The sequence below is a fragment of the Cajanus cajan genome, chromosome 9 (genome assembly GCF_000230855.2).
Source record: "Cajanus cajan strain Asha chromosome 9, NIPB_CcT2T_4, whole genome shotgun sequence".
Classification (NCBI taxonomy): domain Eukaryota; kingdom Viridiplantae; phylum Streptophyta; class Magnoliopsida; order Fabales; family Fabaceae; genus Cajanus; species Cajanus cajan.
Window position 1 is genome coordinate 48576844 of NC_138525.1, and position 19049 is coordinate 48595892.

The 19049-nt window shown below is 31.1% G+C and overlaps 1 protein-coding gene and 1 long non-coding RNA gene across 3 annotated transcripts; one reads left to right on the forward strand and one right to left on the reverse strand.

The window, feature by feature from the left end:
- The first annotated feature begins 8925 nt into the window (after positions 1–8925).
- Positions 8926–14695, forward strand: LOC109806592 (S-adenosyl-L-methionine-dependent methyltransferases superfamily protein). Of its 2 annotated transcripts, XM_020369045.3 has the most exons (13): positions 8926–9061; positions 9160–9275; positions 9346–9407; positions 9617–9667; positions 9768–9794; positions 10133–10237; positions 11014–11121; positions 11879–11950; positions 12039–12089; positions 12721–12783; positions 12864–12988; positions 13208–13415; positions 13747–14695. In XM_020369045.3, the coding sequence occupies exons 2-13, from the start codon at positions 9185–9187 to the stop codon at positions 14461–14463; spliced, it is 1680 nt and encodes a 559-aa protein (XP_020224634.1). In that variant the 5' UTR covers positions 8926–9061; positions 9160–9184; the 3' UTR covers positions 14464–14695. The 2 variants fall into 2 exon arrangements, with proteins under 2 accessions (XP_020224634.1, XP_020224633.1); XM_020369044.3 differs by having other exon boundaries at positions 8995–9275.
- Positions 14696–16739: 2044 nt separating this feature from the next.
- LOC114916389 (uncharacterized) lies at positions 16740–18623 on the reverse strand. Its single transcript, XR_014429543.1, has 2 exons — positions 17360–18623; positions 16740–17011 (listed from the first exon to the last, which is right to left on the reverse strand). It is a non-coding gene; the product is annotated as an uncharacterized LOC114916389 (long non-coding RNA).
- Between the last annotated feature and the right edge of the window lie 426 nt (positions 18624–19049).

The window sequence follows — 19049 nt, forward strand, 5'->3', positions numbered from 1 at the left end:
TATCAGAGTTTAACCCCTTGGGTTGAGCATCTAATAATGTAGGGGTACGTAACGATCCATGGAAGAACGAAGGACAAATGGAAGCTAAAGAGCAAGGAAGACGAACAACTGGTATAGAGCTTAACCCCTTGGGTTGAGCATCTAACAATGCAGGGGTAGAATACGATCCATTAAGAACGAAGGAAAAATGGGAAGCCAAAAAGCAAACGAACAACTAGTACAGGTAAAACAGGTATCATTTTATCTACTTAAATGAAGCATGTTCTATACAATATAAGAGTAGATCACATCTGATACACTAGAATATTTATATATAAGGGTGAGCAACGGGTGGATTTGGTCGGGTTCGGGTGAAAAATGTCCAACCCGTTGTAAACCGGCTTTGAAAAAATGTGACCCATAACCGACCGACTGAGCTTTCGATTTGAGGCGGTTCGGGTTGAAACGGATTCAGATTTAAGCGGGTGGGTATAATCGGGTTTGAATTTTTTTGTAGACCAATTTATCTTAACGAAGATGAAGCTTAAAACGATAAAAAAAATATTTTTAAAATAGTGTATAAAAATAGAATGAAGGTGACAATAGATGGTGTAAATAGATTCGTAGTTGAAACATTTACAAACTAAAGAAGCAAAAATAAAAGATAACAAAATTCATAGTTGTTACATGGAAAAGAAATATAAAGTTAGATTACAAAACCATAAGAAATCACAGTCACACAAAATGTACTCAAAATGGAGATAAGAAGATGGAAAAGAAAGACAAAGAAAGAAGCAAAAAGATAACTCTAAAAATGGACTAGTGTGTTGAGAAGTTGAATGAGGAAGGAGAAGACAAAATAAATATCTAAGTTATGAGAAAAAGGAAAAAAATAAGTTACAAATTGATGGCTATATTATACTTGAAATAAAGACTTTTAAATTTGGACCATTGTTGTTTAGTTATACAAAAGTAATAAAAATTTAAACTTATCTCATTTTCGGTTGGGTTCGATTTTTAGCGGGTTTAAAAATTCAAAACCGAACCCGCCCAATATAACCCGTATAAAATCAAAATTTAACCCGATTTACCCATAAGACCCGCCCGAACCCACCCAAAAGCAATATTTTTTTTCGGGTTTTTTGGGTTCGGTTCGGGTGTCGGTTTAATGCTCACCCCTATTTATATACATCTACCGTCCAGTATAGTAAAAAACACAGCAGGAAAACAAACGCAATAAACCACTGCGTCTGAATATCCCTCAGAATGTTGTAAGAAATTACAGCGTCTAAAACTCTTTGTTTGATGAAGTGTGTAAACTACTTCTCAAACGTCTGAAAATTTAGTCTTTCATATTCTCATTGAATAATCTTCATTAATAAACTCAAAAAAGTCAGAGACAAATATTCTCCGCATTTAAAGGAATAAAACGATTAAATTATTAAAAGACAAAATCATCGTTTAGGGTTTTTATTTGAAAGGAGATATCCTTTATCCTAAATTTAATGCGAGCTGTACGACACTCTGCACAAGGAAAGCAAAAAGGGCGCCATGTCATACAAACAATAATAAAAAATCAAAATGGAAAACATTGTTAAAACCTGACATCTTTCTCGCATTTATTAACATACCATCTACGCTTCATAATTTCAAAACCTTGAACTCTCAAGATCTCTCTCTCAAACCCTAACTCTCTTCTCTCAAATCTTTCCTACTCACTACAATGGCCACACAAGTTAGAGAAGTTGCACTTGTCATAATTCCTGATAAAATGCGCGAAGCCACCACCTACATTCATACATTCTCTACGAAGGAAAAACCAATCATATACTTGGAGCATCACTTCAACATCAGACAGATGAACAAATGGGGAATACCCATTTATGAGAACCTAGCCGACTGTAGGATTCTCGGGTACTTCAACATTAAGGAAGTTGTATACCCTGGCTTGATAAAAATGTTCTACGAGTCCTTGAGGGCCTTTTAAGGATTCTTTGAAGGAATTATGCTTGGAGTGAAGGTCAGAATCTGTCCTGCCTCAATCGCACAAGCCATTGGATGCAAAAGAACAAGCCTCCTCTACCACAAGGAGTAGATGTCTGACACTGGTGGTTTGACCAACGTCACCAAAACCATTCACAAGGAGGGTGAAGAAGGACCCATAGTCTACAACAAACTTGACGACAAGGCTAAAATATTTCAGCAGATTCTAAACAAATCAATCCTTCATAAGGTAGGCGCCAAGGACAGCATCTAAGACATGCACAAATTCTTCTTGTTCCAAATGATGACTGGAGGAGCCTTCAACTTGCCACAGATACTCTATCAACACTAGAGAGGGTGCTTGAAAGATTGCAAGGACTTCATGGTTCACACCATGCTTCTCAACAAAATCCTCTAGGGTCACAAAGTTTACCACACCCTCTTCTCTCTTGAAGAAGGTGAGAAGCAAAGGATCTTGGCAATGGGGAGGGATAAGAGATTGCACCCCATTGTCTTTGGAAAGGCTAACCTGGGGAAAATGCCTATAAGTTACACCATCACTGACCCCATATTAGCTATAAAAATAAAGAAGGAGATCGGAGGAGAACACCAGTAACACGCTCCAGCAGGAAACGTCTATCCTCTCCATCCCCAAATAAGGATGAAGCCTCGGTTGTTGCTGCACAACCAACTAAGAGGAAAACCATACCTATTCAAACGCACCTTACTTGGTTGATTTAATATACTGAAAACTTCGTCTAATGCTTATCGTCTATTAAAACTATCTTCAGATGAAAATCATACATGTTCAACCTATTATCCTAAAGATTGGTTTTTGTTTAAGAAGTATTTTCTCTAAGCAGACGATGAAACTTCCAGATGCAAAATGATTTTGTTAAACCAATCCTGGGCAGTTTCTGTTTAGCATTCACTAATACCATTTTACTGGATGAAAGAGAGTCTTCTTGCGAAAACGTTTTTAAATGTCTTTGTTCACACACACATATTCAACCCTCCTTCTATGTGTTTTTCTTCTAACTTCACATTGATTTGAATTAATGAAACGAAGTATCAAATAATTTTCAAATTTTCTAAAAATTTGCAGATTTGATCTATGCATTAAGAACTTTAAATTGAACGGTTGGATCGTTAAAATTTGATGTAGAACATGAGTTATTGAATGGAGTAAGTATAGGTAGACTTACTCCTAGAATAAAAGGATCTCTCTTCTATATATATATATATATATATATATATATATATATAGAAAGAGAGAGAGAGAGAGAGAGATAAAGATAGAGAAAGGATGGATCCAGTTGATCAAATAGTAAGTTATGGTATAACTACTCTACTGAATAACTCATGATATATGTGAGACCCCCCTTCCCGTTCATTTATCTCTCATTCCCTCTCAACCAACCCTTACCTTCACTTTCACTCTTGAACTCTCTTTCTCTTTGCTTTGCTAAAATCCATTTTGGTGGCTGTGGTGATCTTAGGAGCTGAGTGAGTGTTTGGAAGCTAGTTGAAGCACGAATTCACTTCTCCTTCTCTGTTCGTTTTTCTCTCCTCTTCTTCTCGGAGCTCGGATTTCTTCTCCACCGAGGTAAGGGAAGTTAGAATTTGTGCTGGTTATTTGGGAGTGAGTTAGAAACTCACGGATTGTTTGATTCTCGAAGATCGATGAGCTGTTTTGATGAAAATCCATTTTTTTGGGGTTTCGGGGTTATGGTGAAAATTTGGAGTTTTTCTATGTTTGGTGGTTGCATGTGGAAAAAAGGGATGATTCTTGAGCTGTTGGTTGCAAATGTGGTTCTTTGAATGGTTTGCATGTGCTTGGATTAGTTGTTTGTGCAGGTTTTGATGAAAATTTTTGAACTTGGAGAGTTGCTGCTTGGTAGGGCGCCGGGTGCAGTTCTTGGCGTCGGGCGCGTGACCATCAGAGGGCTCTATTGTGCAAGCCCGCCGGGCGCAAGGTTGTGTGCGCTGGGCGAGCTTGAGAATGGAAGCCCCTGGATGTCTCACGCCGGGCGTGGTTGGACCGTGTTGGGCGTGATATCAGTTAGTGACTTGGCATTTTGGGGTTCTGGTGTGGCGCTGGGCGTGACTATGTCTTGCCGGCGTGGAGACTCCTTGGGTCTCTACCAGGGGTGGCGCCGGGCGCAATTGCTATTGCGCCGGGCATAAGACCTTAGGGAGGTCTCTGCCTTTCCTACGCCGAGCGCGGGTTTGGTACGCTGGGTGCATGAGGCTCCTTAGAGTCTCTGCCTTCGTTTACGCTGGGCGCAATTGGTATTGTGCCGAGCGCGTTTGAGCTTTAGAGCTCTCTAGTTGGTCCACGCCGGGTGCGAGTACTCTTGCGCCGGGCGCAGATGTGTTTTCCTTTTGTATATGCTGATACATGTTGATAGATGCTGATATATGCTGGTATAGGTTGATATTTGCTGAGTTAAGCTGTTATTGATGAATGTTGTTGAGTTGATTGATGATGAGTTGTACTGTCAGATGTTCATGCTGAATTATGATGTTTAAGCTGTATTATTGTAAAAGTTGAGCTGTGCCGTATGTTATATGTTGTTAATGTTGTTATGTTGTGTTGTGCTGCATGCTGATATAAACTGTTGTAGGTTGTAAGACTGAGCTGTTGTAGGCCATAAGGCTGAGCTGTTGTAGGAGATCTCCAAGCTGATATGTGTGACGACGCATTATTTGTTTAATGTTGTTTTTGCTGAATGATGTGAGTTGTATATGTGATGTGTTGTATGCTGATCTTGCTGAACTCAATGATGTGCTGATGACCTGTAGCTGTTTATAATTTCTGTAATTATATATATATGTTGATTCTTTTCACTAGCTTACCCTTATTGTTTCCATGTGGGTTGCACTACAATGATCATACTATGTATGAGAGCAGAGTAGGGATAGGTTGATATGTTGAGGCAGGTCTGTAGCTGGCAAATGAAGATGATATTTTTGATGTTTTGGCTACTTAGTGTAGCAATTTGACTGTATTTTGTATATTGACTTTGAGTCCCAGGCTAGACATATGTGTATATATTCTGTTTTATATATGTATGCTCTATTCTGCGTGGTGTTGTTTGCTGTGGAGCGACTAAGCGGGTCGTTACAATATACATTAAGTTTTAATAATTTAATTGTTAAATTAAAAATTCTTAATGAGTAGATCAAATTTACAATTTTTTAAAAATTTGAAAATTACTTGATATCCCGTTTCATTAATTTAAATTGATAAATTATCATAAAAATAATTTCTATAGTGATTTAAATTTATATAATGAGGTTTCCAATAATTTTCAAATTTTTTTAAAAATCTGCAGACTTGATCTGTGCATTAAAAACTTTTAACTCAATTGTTAAAATTTAATATAAAATATGACTTATTGAGTGAAATAAGTCTAATTGTACTTATTCTTAAAGTAAGTGAATCTCTCTCTCTCTCTCTCTCACACACACACACGCACGCACGCACGCACGCACGCACAGAGAGAGATATATATATATATATATATATATATACATAATGAGAGCATGTCTTATTACAAGAGATGAAATCAATAAATCATAACCTTTAGATTATAAATAAAAATAACAATTGACTAAGAATAAAATTTAATTATAAACATTCCCTTATAAGATTATTACTATTATCCTTGCATAGTAAATATATCAACTCTACAAATTTTTCTAGAGTTTGAAAATCATTTGATACCTTTTTATATTAATTAAAATTAACATATAATATTTTGTGAATAACCATAAATTTAAATTAATGTAACGAAATATCAAATAATTTTTAAATTCTATAAATTTTTGTAGAGTTTATTTATTCGTTAAGAACTCTTAATTCAACAAATATATCCTTGAAATTCAGCATAAATTATAAGTTTTGAGTGAAATAATTCTATCAAAAGTCAAATACTTACTCTTTTAAAGTAAATGAATTCTTCCTCCTCCTCATCCTCTTCCTCACTCACTCTCTCTCTCTCTCTCTATATATATATATATATATATATATAGAGAGAGAGAGAGAAATAAAGGAGAGATCCACTCACTCCAAAAGTAAGTCTACCTAGACTTACTCTGTTTAATAACTCGTGTTCTATATCAAATTTTAACGATCCAATCATTGAATTTGAAATTCTTAATGCATAAACCAAGTCTGCAAATTTTTTAAAAATTTGAAAATCATTTAATACTTTATTTTATTAATTCAAATTAACGGATAATCATAAAATCATTTTATACATTGATTTAGATTAATGAAACAAAGCATCAAATAATTTTCAAATTTTTAAAAAATTTATAGATTTGATCCATGCATTAAAACTTTAAATTCAATAGTTGGATTATTAAAATTTAATGTAGAACATGAGTTATTGAACAGAGTAAGTCTATGTAGACTTGCTCTTTGAGTAAATGGATCCCTCCTAATATATATATATATATATATATATATATATATATATATATATATATATATATATATATATATATATATATATATATATATATATATATATATATATATATATATATATATATATAGTGACTCAAGTGAGAATACTTGTTAATATAAGAATATGAGACCAACTATTAACAATCCTTAAATTAAAATATATCGTCGCATTGTAATTTTTTCTATTATTGTCATTATCTTCATCACCTCTACCTCCATTGCACCATTGCATATGACTACTACCTCTACTAGCACCATTGTCATTACAGTTGCCATTATCATTGATTTTTTTCTTTGATATTTTTCTTTAATGAAAATGTTTTTAGAATTTTTTTTAACTTCTTATATAATTTAATTTTTATTTATCACACTTATTTAAAAATTAAATTTTATTATATTTAAAAATAAAATCAATGAGAATTTTTCAGAATTTCTTTCAGATTCTTAATTAATTCAATTTTTATTTACCATATTCATCTATAAATTAAAATAATAATTTTAAAATATATTATCAATAATTAAAAATAATTTTTTGTCATCGTATAAATTATTTATTAAAAATTTAAAATATAATTTATATATTTAAAAAATATTTATTTATACAATTTTTATTATAATTTATATATTTAGATATAGTATTTATTTGTATATATAATTTATTATAATTAAAGATTAGCTTGTGTAACACAAAAAAATAAAATACCAATAGGAGTTGTATTCTTAAATCAGGAATGCAACAAGTCGGATTTGACTCTTTAAAATAAATGTGTACTTTAGAGGATAAAACACAATAATAATTTTTATTAAATACATGTATAATATAATTTGAAATTAATTATAAAATCTATTTTTATTATTTTAATCAATAATTATTATTGCACTTTATTTTCTAAAGTGAAATCTCTTTACTTTTAACCAGTCAAATACCAACAAATCATTCTCTCTATAAATGTCCAACTCTCTTCACACTTCCTCACATTCATTCTCATTTGAATTTTGAGAATGGATAAACTTTACTTTCCTAAAGTCCAAGTATCTCTTGTATTTTATTTTATTTTTTTTTATATCAAATGAATCATTGATTATGATATCTAAATATCAAAATAAACTATATATATTTTATTTTCAAAATTCAAATATTATCTTCTACATTATTTCTATTTTTATTTAAATGTTTGTCTCTTATCTCTTTAAATATAACATTTTCATATTTATTTTAGTACTAATACTTTAGCCTATATAATGTACAAACTAAATATTTATTATATATAATTAAAATTTATAATTAATTATATATATAAATAAATAATATATTATAATATATAAATTATATTTAAATTTTGTATAATTAAATATTTAAAATATATAAATTATATTTTAAATTTATGATAAATAATTTATATTGTAATATAAAATTATTTTTAACTATTGATAACTTATCTTAAAATATTAAAATTTAATTTATAAATAAATATTAAAATACACAAAAAATTTAAAAGAATTCCTATAACTCTCTAATTGAAGAAAGATCACCTAAAAATACCATGATTAAATAGATATCTCTAAATACATTTTCACATAAACAATGTTTTTAAAATTGAATCAATCGTTAAATAGATTAAATCACTAATTCAAAATTCAATGATTTAATTATAGTCAAATTAATATTAATAGAATAATAACAATAATTAAATAATACATAAATAGAATTAAATAAAAATAATATTATGATTTCATAAAACTGAAAATCAAAATAAAATTTCAATATTCAAAGTAACCATAAAAGTCCAAGTATAGTATTTGGTTGGGGTAGAAGGTTTGATCCTGTGTAATTTTTTCTATAGATAAAAAAAAGTCCAAATATAATATTTATGTTAAATTTAATAAAATATAATAATATCTATCAACAATAAATTTTTTTGGTATAGAATTAAAAAAGAGAGTGAAATTAATGTATAATAAAATTAAAAAAGTGTCAAGATATAAAAATTATAAATTAATATTAATGATTAAATTCTTCTTCTTAGAGATAATTAAAAATAATAACTTAAATATTTATCAAATATATTTATTTATTTATTATAAAATATTTTAAATAAACTTTAAAATTACAAAAAAAAAGTGTTGACAAAAGTTGTTATTTTTTAAACATTACATATTCAATTTATTTTTGAACCAATTTAGTATATGAAAACAAAAAAATTATTATTATTATTATTTTATATCTTTAAATATATGATCTTTCATATTTATTTATTTTTTCTGAAAATAATTATTAACAATTATAAATAATTTAATATCATGATATAATTATTTATCATAAATTTTAAATATAATTTTTATGAAAAAACTTCATTTATTATAATTTTTAATTATATTAAAAATATTTAGTTATTATAAATTTAATTATATAAGATAAATAATTATCCTGTATATTTTATTACCTTTAATCAAATATTTTAGCCTCCACCGTGCTCAGTGCTACTGAATACTAATGCCCTAATTTCAATAAAAAAAAAATTAACTAAATACACAAAAACTTAGCAGAAAGAGGGATAAACCCCGAAGCTTGAAACTGCATTTAGCTTTAGCATTTAGCAAATGCTTGAAGAAAGACAATAGGTGGGTTTTGAAGTGTGCGTACAAAAGCCTCTTCTTTCTGCAATTTCATTGAAACAAATGTTTGATCTCACTTGTTCTAACATTCCCTTGTGTTTAAGTAAAACTCACAAAGTAGGCACGACAATGGCATCGGGGGAGCAAAAAGCACCATCCCAAACCCAAAGGTTGCAAATTTATCCCAATACAAATTCTGGGGTCACCCCTTTCTGGAGAGGTACCTCTCTCTTCTATTTGAAATTCCCCCCAAATGAAAAAAGTTTAATTTTTTGGGTTTTTGTTTGCAGAAAAGTACGAAAGAGAGGCCAAGAGGTATTGGGATGTTTTCTACAAGCGCCACAAGGACAGAGTTAGTTTCTTAGTACTTGTGTTTGTGTTTGTGTTATCTGTTAACTCAAATTTTGTTGCTCGCTTGTATGTTCGGTCAATACTGCTTGGTTTCCTCTTGTTTGTGGTGTCTTTTGATGTATATCAATTACCTAGTTTTTAAGGCTCTTTGTTTAATTTTCAAGGCATTTGCTATGTGTAATTTGACTTTGGTGATAATATCTTGTTCAGTTTTTCAAAGATCGGCACTACTTGGACAAGGAATGGGGCGAGTACTTTTCTGTGAGTGATAGGAAATAACTTTATGTTATTTTTTTTTTTTTTAGTTTCATTTGTGTTTTTTCAATGTGTTGTAATGGTTTAAGTGATTTTCAATTTTCAGGGAGGAGGGAGAAAAGTGATTTTGGAGGTATATCTGCCCGGATCATACTCTTTCTGCTTCTGTGGTTTTTTAATTTATTGTTTAGGTGACTCAGGAATTATAATGTTGAGCATATACTCATGCCACAATGTTGCAATTGGATTAATGTGAAACAAAGGATAGTTATTCTGGTTATAAGATTTGTACGAAACATACTGTGATTTTGGATACAGATCCTTCCTGCATTGATTTTCTTTTCTTCTCTTCATCATTTGTGATATTTGTAATGGTTATTTATTGATGACGTTTACTTTCTGCTTTTGCTCCTCACCAGGAGGTCTTTGGTCTAGTAAGTTTCTTAATAAGTGATGCTGTCTGCTAAACAGGTTGGCTGTGGAGCTGGAAATACCATCTTTCCCGTGATCGCGTCATATCCAGATGCTTTTGTTTATGCATGTGATTTCTCACCACGAGCTATTGAGTTGGTTAAGGTTGGAAATCTCCTTTTTGTAAACTCTATGTCCAATCATCATCTGTATGTGTGCTTGTATAGTGACTTGGCTGTATGCTTCTTGATTCAATCTTAATTTTATTCGACTGCAAGTATGTGAGTAAGAAGTCCCACAGTCGGTAGGAATGGATGATTTGAGTGACATATGCGGAGAATCCCGCAAACCTAATGTCTTAAGGTTTTGGTTTGGATATGGTGTCAAGTTCACTTGTGTAGTCTCTTTGTAGGTCATTAATGGAAATCTCTTTGGTGTTTTACCCTCTTGTATTCCCCAACAGATCGTTTAGTGTGAATATTTTTGGTAAAGTTCATAATACAGAGAAATATAAATTCACACAAGTGACAAGTCTCTGTAACATTTTGTAAATCATGTTTTCTCAAATAGATAGACAATGAGGAACCATCCTAGTTTGTGGTTTTTAATGCCACATTACAAGTGCAATTGTGTAAACTACCACTTTTACAGAGTTTATTCATTAGGAATCTAGGATGTAAATGAAATTTTGCAACTTTTCTCCCATTAGAATGTTCCATACTTCCATGTGGTGGTTGTCTTCCACAATTTAGCTAACTTTGGGCCTTAGGTGTTCTTAATTCTCTTATGATAAAATGGCACACATTATTTTTTTTAAGAGGAATGAATTTTTATTGCTTATCTATTCTGTTATAAAATAAAGAAATGTGATACTTTTTGTTTATATACATCTATTGAGAACAAACTTTTTTGTAATTTTTAATTTTTAATTTTTATTGTAGACACATGAAGACTTCAAGGAATCCCATGTTAGTGCTTTTGTCTCTGATTTGACAGCTGATGATCTGTGCAAAGAGATTCTTCCATCTTCAGTTGATATTGTTACAATGGTATCTGAAATTCTGAATGGCAGTTTAAATCTTAAAGTTAATGTAGAGTAATTATGTGATCACATTTGCTTTTGTTTGTTGCAAGCTACTCCCTCTGGTCTAAAACTATTGATGTTTAAACCTTTCTTTTTCATTCCAAATCTATTGATGTTTTACAAATTCCAAGTCTCATTAATTATTATTTTTTCCACATATACCCCTTTTAATAATCATGTCTTACTCCACAACTACTATTATAAATATCAAAGGAGAGTATTTTAGACTAAAAATACTAGTTTATGGGCAGTACTACCATTGTTTCTATTTATAAGATCCAACTTAGAATAATTTCTTGTATCTTTAATTCTTTATATAAGACTCAATCCATATTGTCTTATGTAATAGTTATTTTCAGACTAGAATGCCCCTAATTAAAAAGGGTTGGTGAAATGTTGTAGTAATTAAGAGAGAAAGAATATTAATTAGGAGAGAGAAATTGTATAAGGATAGTTTCGGAGAAAAATATAAAGATAAGACAACTTTATTGTTATCAACTGCATTAACTACTTTTCTTAATCTTGGAGAATTAAATAATTGGGTTTTATATAGAGGAACATAGTTAGTATTAAATATTTCTTAAGATGTGTGCATGACCCTTAAACATCAATAGTTTTGGATGAGTGAGTGTCATTTTCTTGCCTTATTCAAGATAACTTTTGTTTTCTTATTATTTAGTATTCGGCAAGACTCTTCTTTTTGTGGCTGACATGGTAAGCAGATATTTATGTTGTCTGCAGTGTCCCCAGAAAAGATGCCTCTAGTTTTGCAAAATGTTAGAAAAGTTATCAAGGTAAAATATAATTCATTATATTTTCCAGAAACCTTGCTAGATAACTAGTTTGCATGTGATGAAAGTCATACCCTTTCTCCTTTTGCAGCCAAATGGATATGTGTTGTTCCGAGACTATGCTACTGGAGACCTTGCTCAGGTGGAATTTGTTGAACTTTATCTTTTTAACTCTTCTACTAGAAAATTGAGAAGTGCGCAATTATTATCCAATTTATTTTCTTCTGATAATTATAAAACAATAGTAAATAGAAATATAACTAAATTTTAGGGAATAAACAAACAGTAAAAAAGTTCCTTGATGGTCATACAAATTTATTGATGAAACATAACTAGAGGGAAATAAATGAAGCAAAGAATATTCAGATTTGTTCCAGAAAAGCCAAACTTGTAGTCATTTTGACTAAATTTTTACAGAAAGATGATACTATTAGTGATAACTGATAAGTGATTTGGAAAAAGAAAAATTTATCTTTGATGACCAGAAAAATCCAAATATAATTCTTATTGTTTTAACATTAAAACATTTTAAATATTAATGTCTGTATTTTTAGGCTTTAGCTATGATTATACCAAGGCGGGGCAGTTCTAGACTACTTGCTTATTCAATGTGAAACTGCTAGACCCTAACTCCTTAACTAAAATATGGTATCATCAAACTAATTACCATTTCAGTGTCGGAAATGGAAACTATTTGACTAGCAAATTTTGGTTGGGGATTTCCTTTTATTTGAGCATTTGATGATTTGTATATCTATTTTTATGCTCTATAGGAAAGGTTCTCTGGCAAGGATCAAAAGATTAGTGATAACTTTTATGTTAGAGGTGATGGCACTGTAAGTTTTCAGTTCTGCCCATGTTACCTTGTACCTTAGCGGCTTAACTCTGATGGATACTCCTTTCGTTTCATTTCCAGCGTGCTTACTATTTTTCGAATGAGTTCTTGACAAATTTATTCAAAGAAAATGGTTTTGATGTTCACAAGCTTCATGTATACTGCAAACAAGTTGAGAACCGCTCAAGGGAGTTGATAATGAATCGGTAATATATTCTAGCACAAGTTCCTTTTGCTCATTTTTATATAATATATGGTAATAATAGTTTTAAAAGAGTTGTGTTATGCTTTATGTAACCTATCATACAAATTGTTATCTTGATCTCCTGTGGGTTTAGATTTTAGTGATGAGATTATATTTGTTTGCCTTCACACATATTGACTATATTTATTCATTTTTATTCTGCTTTGTTTGTTGGTTTCAGGCGTTGGGTCCAAGCTGTATTTCGTGTATCAGATAGCTCCGATTCTTCTTCCAGTAAAGAAGCTGAGGCCAACGATCTTAATAGTGATAAAGTTGATAAGGAAATCAAGCAAAATAATTTGAATGGTAGTTTAAATGACTCTGCAGTTGACTTGTCTGAGGGTGTGGCAGTTGACATGTTCGGAGTCTTACCTTCCAGTGAGTATGATGTAAGGCTCTCACTCTAGCTTTGTCATTACTGATTCTCTTTAGTTCTAACACAATTTTTTTTCTCAGTATCTAAACATATTCTATCTGAGGTTACTTCTTTCAGATGTTCCACAAAATTTGAATATCTGTTGGCAATTGTGGAGGCCCTTTTTCTTTTCCCATTTTAGCAATTTTTGTACAAATTCTTGGAAATGAGAAGCCTAATTTTCCTTCACTGTTATTCTCAATTTTGATTAATTAGGAGCATTTATGTCCTTAACAAAAGCTTCATCGCCACTGTTTTTGCACATATACATGTTCACTTTTCATGACTCGAGTTTTTCCTGTTAGATTATTGACATCAATCTTAGAGGCTGGGATTTCAAGATTAGTTTACTTTCAAAAGAGTACCAACACACTTGCAAGTCAACAGGTTTGATGCTGTGGGAATCGGCTCGGTTGATGGCTTCAGTTCTCGCAGAAAATCCCAACATTGTTGCAGGAAAAAGGGTCCTCGAGTTGGGGTGCGGCAGTGGGGGAATCTGCTCGATGATTGCTGCTAGATATGCTGATCTAGTAGTTGCAACAGATGGAGATGGTTTTGCTCTTGATCTCCTGGCCAAAAATGTTGCATCCAACATTGAGCCATCATTACTGACTAAACTAACCACAAAAAAGCTGGAGTGGGGAAACAAGGACCACATAGAAAGCATAAAGGAAGTAGTGAGCGATAAAGGCTTTGATGTCATCATGGGCACAGATGTGACCTATATTCCTGAAGCTATATTGCCTTTGTTTGCAACTGCCAAAGAACTGATTGCTCCAACTGGAAGCAGTGAAGATGATAATGTTCCTGCACTTGTTCTCTGCCACATCTTTCGCAGAGTAGACGAACCAACCTTGCTTTCTGCTGCAGCCGATTTTGGGTTTAGATTAGTGGACAAGTGGCCTGCTGGAACTTCAACTGATTTGTCTCAGAGCATTATTGGCAATTGGTTTGTTGACAATGGTTTAAAGGATGATCTTCCAAGTACAGCATTAAACATCTTGCTCTTCTGCAAGGAGTGATATTAAGTTTAGCATTCTTGCTCAAAATAAGTTGGTTTCTTGATTCTTCTCTTCATTACAATTAAAAGTGAGAAGTGAAATGTAATTTCTTAGTTGATTCATTTAAGTACTAGACAAACCGCTTAGGCTCACTTGTATAAGTTTTTGATGGGGACTTGTGGTCGAGATTTCTGTTTTATTTTATTTATTAATGAATTTTGTTGTTTAGCTCCCCAACTTGGGGGCCTTATTAGACATGGACTCATGGTGGTTATGCACTCTGCATCACTTGCTTGGAAATGCAAAAGGACCACCTTTTGTTTAGTAAGTATGATTGTCAATTGAGGAGGGGTAACAACACTTTTTCTATGGTTCTACATGGTAATATATCCATTTTAGACTAGTAAAGAGTTAAATACACAAGCTAAAATAAAGCACTTTTTTGTTTACATATAGTAATTTGAATGTGCCAACAGTGTATTTTTTTTTTTAATATTGTCATTTAATTATAGATTATGTATAGTCAAGTTGTGGATTTTTGTAATAATTATTTTTATTGATTTTTAATTGGTAGACATTTAAAAATCTTTACCTTAATAGAGTATCAAAATTAATTTATTTTATTTCTGCTATAACATGAGTTTGTTGGGTGGCATTATTGCTCAATACTTTTTACACAGAATATGTTAAATATTAATTTCAGTTAGAATTTGTTCAGATTCAAATGTAGTTGCCGGATTAGATAAATCAAAGCAGTGAAAAAGACCAATTATCCATCTATGATAATAATTTATTTAATACAGTTCTAGCTTATTTTATTTTATTTTTTATTATAATTATTTTCTCTATGGTTAATGCGGTCCAAGTAAAGGCAAAGGAGAATTTCTTGGTGATGGTATTCTTATCCAACAAGTCCATTAAACCAATGGAGCTCAACTTACTCCTTCCTCTGTACGGCTGAAATTTCAGAAATAAAGAAATGAAAACAAGGACCACTCAAGCTACTGCTATTGAATTCATTGCTAGCACATTCACTTTTTTATTCAAATAAAAGCCTTAAATTATATATAATTTTTTATGTTATAAAAAGACTAAAAAGTATGTTCATATTCTATGAACAGTTTATTCCTGGCTGCATGCTCATAATATTCTTCGGTTCTATATTTGCATAGGATGCAGCTCACTCTATTTACCTTTCCGTTACAATAATGTGAGGATTACTCTTCCATCGAAAATTCCTTTGTTTAAATATAAGGCAATACTTGCTGTTTAATCTTCAACAGCTTAAGGGGTTTTCCCAAAGAAAATAATTAGGTTAGTTTTCTTTGAGCTTCTTACCATAGCAAATACGAATCCAATATCTCACCTGTGAAATTTTGGTGGTTTCCTATGCTTATATAATCAAATTGACGAAACATCTTTTTTGGGTGAGAAATTATGAAGTATTTTAATTATTTTGTTAAGATTTTCGACTATTAAATATTTGTGAGTTTTCATATCATAAATTACAGGTTTTAACTAAAAAACTATAAGTATTTATCAGGCTAAATTTTGTTCTTGTCGTGATATATTATATATACAATTACATGATAACTAGTTCGGTACCTATACTTTATATGCTTTACAATGTGGAAGCATGTTAACTCACGTATTATTAATTATTAATCTGCTTAGCAAAAAGAAACCGTGTATATAACAAGTATATTGTTTCTTGCTCTGATCAGAATTCATGCTTAAATTGGAAAGGAAACAGATGAAGTTCAAATCCAAATGTATAGTTACACACTCCATTAATAGTTCTTTTTCAGAAAAATTGCTATTTTAGATAAAATGACACTACTTGAAGATGAAATTCTCATGACATGACACTCCCATTAATAGAAATTGACAGGTTACATGCAAAACGCTTTTACTATTTTTTGTTTTTATTATGTTTCAATATTTTATGGCTCGGTATCTTTAGAAACAACCTTGAGTAAAAAACAAACAAATCTCTAAAATAAAGAGTAGGATAAATGTGTGCTTACAACAAAGCTAGAATTGATTATGAGTAGTTCTGTTTGATTTAACTAGGAATTGTGTTAACAATAATATATTTTTGTGAGATAAATGAAAATGAAAGCAATGAAAGAGAAACTTAAAATTAGCGATGCAACCAGTCAAACATCAAAATATGGAAAACTTTATTAACTTGTTTTTTTAAACCCTTTGCACTTTCACCCTCAATATATAGCAGCAATCCCTACACAATTAATTAGCATGATTATGACTGTTTAACATGGACTGGCACATATATATTGATCAAAGTATTACATGGTTGTGTATAAATCCTTATTATCCATGTCATCACTCGTTTCTGTAAAAATTAAATATACACATACATTCATCATGTTGGCATATAACAAGATAATTAACCACCACAACAACTCCCTTTCCCAGAGCTCTTCCTTTTTTTCAACCATAAATATATACAAAAACACATATATTTGTTTTTAATTTCCCACGCCATTGAAGCTTTTGCTGGATGATTCATTTGACGGTACTCCATTTCAACAAGACTTTTTGCAACCTGAAAGTGATATATGAAAACTTAATATTTTAGTGAAACAAATATCAGGGGTTGAAAATATGTGTACCTTAAGCTAAAGTACTATAGTATCTAATAAGGAGACAGTTAATCAATATACTTCATTAATTTTAAAATTAAGTTCCGTGATGGAAGATTGATTGAATTAACTAAAGTAGCTCGTTGGTATAGAGATTAACTACTTCCATGAAGGTCAGGGAATGTGACTGAATTTATTTTAAAAGCTAAATTGATTCATAAGAATATAAAAGCTACTCCAACATCCTTCTAACAAACCAAATAAATACATTCTAATAATACACCATTAGAAAGAAAGAGAGATGAGTAAACCTAAACCATGACCTAACACCTCCACTGCAAAATCTAGAAGTTCATTGCTGATATCAATTTTTCTTCTTAGCCGAGTATCCTCCAAAACCCTAATAGTTTAGTACGAACTCAAAATCAGGAGTAAAAGAAAATTTGGATGAGATTTACATATAATATGTTAATTTTCATATAAACATCACCAGATGCAATCATAAACTGTTGTTTCTTAACTTGCTAGGATTTTCCTGGTGCTTTAATTAGTGAACATTTAATTAACCTCTTAAACTGGTTGACTGAGAGAATCAGATTAAGATTCATCAACTAATTAGTCACATATATACATATATTTGCGAAAATAATCTCTCCATAAGCACACATATATGTGCCTGAGATCAACAGAAATAAAATTGCTTTTCATGATGAAACTGATGTACTCAAATCAGCATCCTAATCAAGAAAAATCCCATATATGCAGCAATAACTGTTATATGGAAAAGACATACCTGTGGTACGGAATGTGATATGACTGCAAGAGTCTAAGTTGCTAGCTAGGGTTACTTGTAGCATATGGAAGGGAAAGTGATAAAAGAAAGAAACAAAATATGTAGATATATATATATAGTAAAAGTGAAAAACAAAGTGATAGAAATAGAGTTGGTGACAGATAGAGAGTGAGCACACATAATTTCAAGCATGAAACATTATCATCCAAGAAAGTACCATGTGTGCTCACTCTCGTCTGTCACCTCCCTTACCCTTAATCTCCATAGATTTAGTGGAATTATCATCATTGTTGCTTGCTACCCTTGCAGCTGAAGATGGTTGGATGAGGGTTAGGGGAAGAGAACAAACTGGCCTTAGGCATTTTCTCTCTACGTTTAACAAAAAAAATTGTTGATCACTTTCTATATATGGAACAAATGACAAAGTTAACTTGGATTGAATTGGCCTTGTGTGAAGAGATGAAGGGGGATGCAGGGGTATATATAGAGCCAGAAAGAGGAATTGCTTGCATCACGTATGTATGCACGGAATAAATGTGGGGTTTATCTTCCATTGCTCATTCTATAATATTTTAATTGTTATAACGAAAGGAAACCATTGCTCTCTCTATAATATTTTAATTGTTATAATGAATGGCAAAAGAGAAATCAGAAGTACTGTAAAAACTTTATAATCTCTACATCCATATGCAACCCCAACCACAAGTTCATTTATTCTTTGCTACTATCAACGATCTTTATAAGCCCTAGCTTAAAGGCATCTTCACATTCTAAATCCATTTACCACCAATCATGTTTCTCAAGTCTCTTCAAAGGATTGATTACATACACATATGACTTAGGTAACAAAAAATTAATTACTCCATTTGTCTCTTTTTATTCTTCTTCTTCCGGAAGTTATTTATTTATTTGTCTATTTTTAAGTTTAGGATGATATTAATTATTAAATATTTATTTATTTGAATTTTCATTTTCAAGTCTTACTTTTAATTTTTTTTCTTCAATATTTATTGTACAAATCTGTAAGAACAAGAAACAAATCGAAAACAAATTGATAATTATGTAATTAAAAAATGAAAACACAAATAAATGAGTCCTGATTCATAAATTATGCCATTTTCTTCTTTCAATCCTTAAATATTTTATAAACTTGTATCAAAATTAGAAAATAAATAACTCATTAGTTTCAATAGATTTGAAAAATAAGG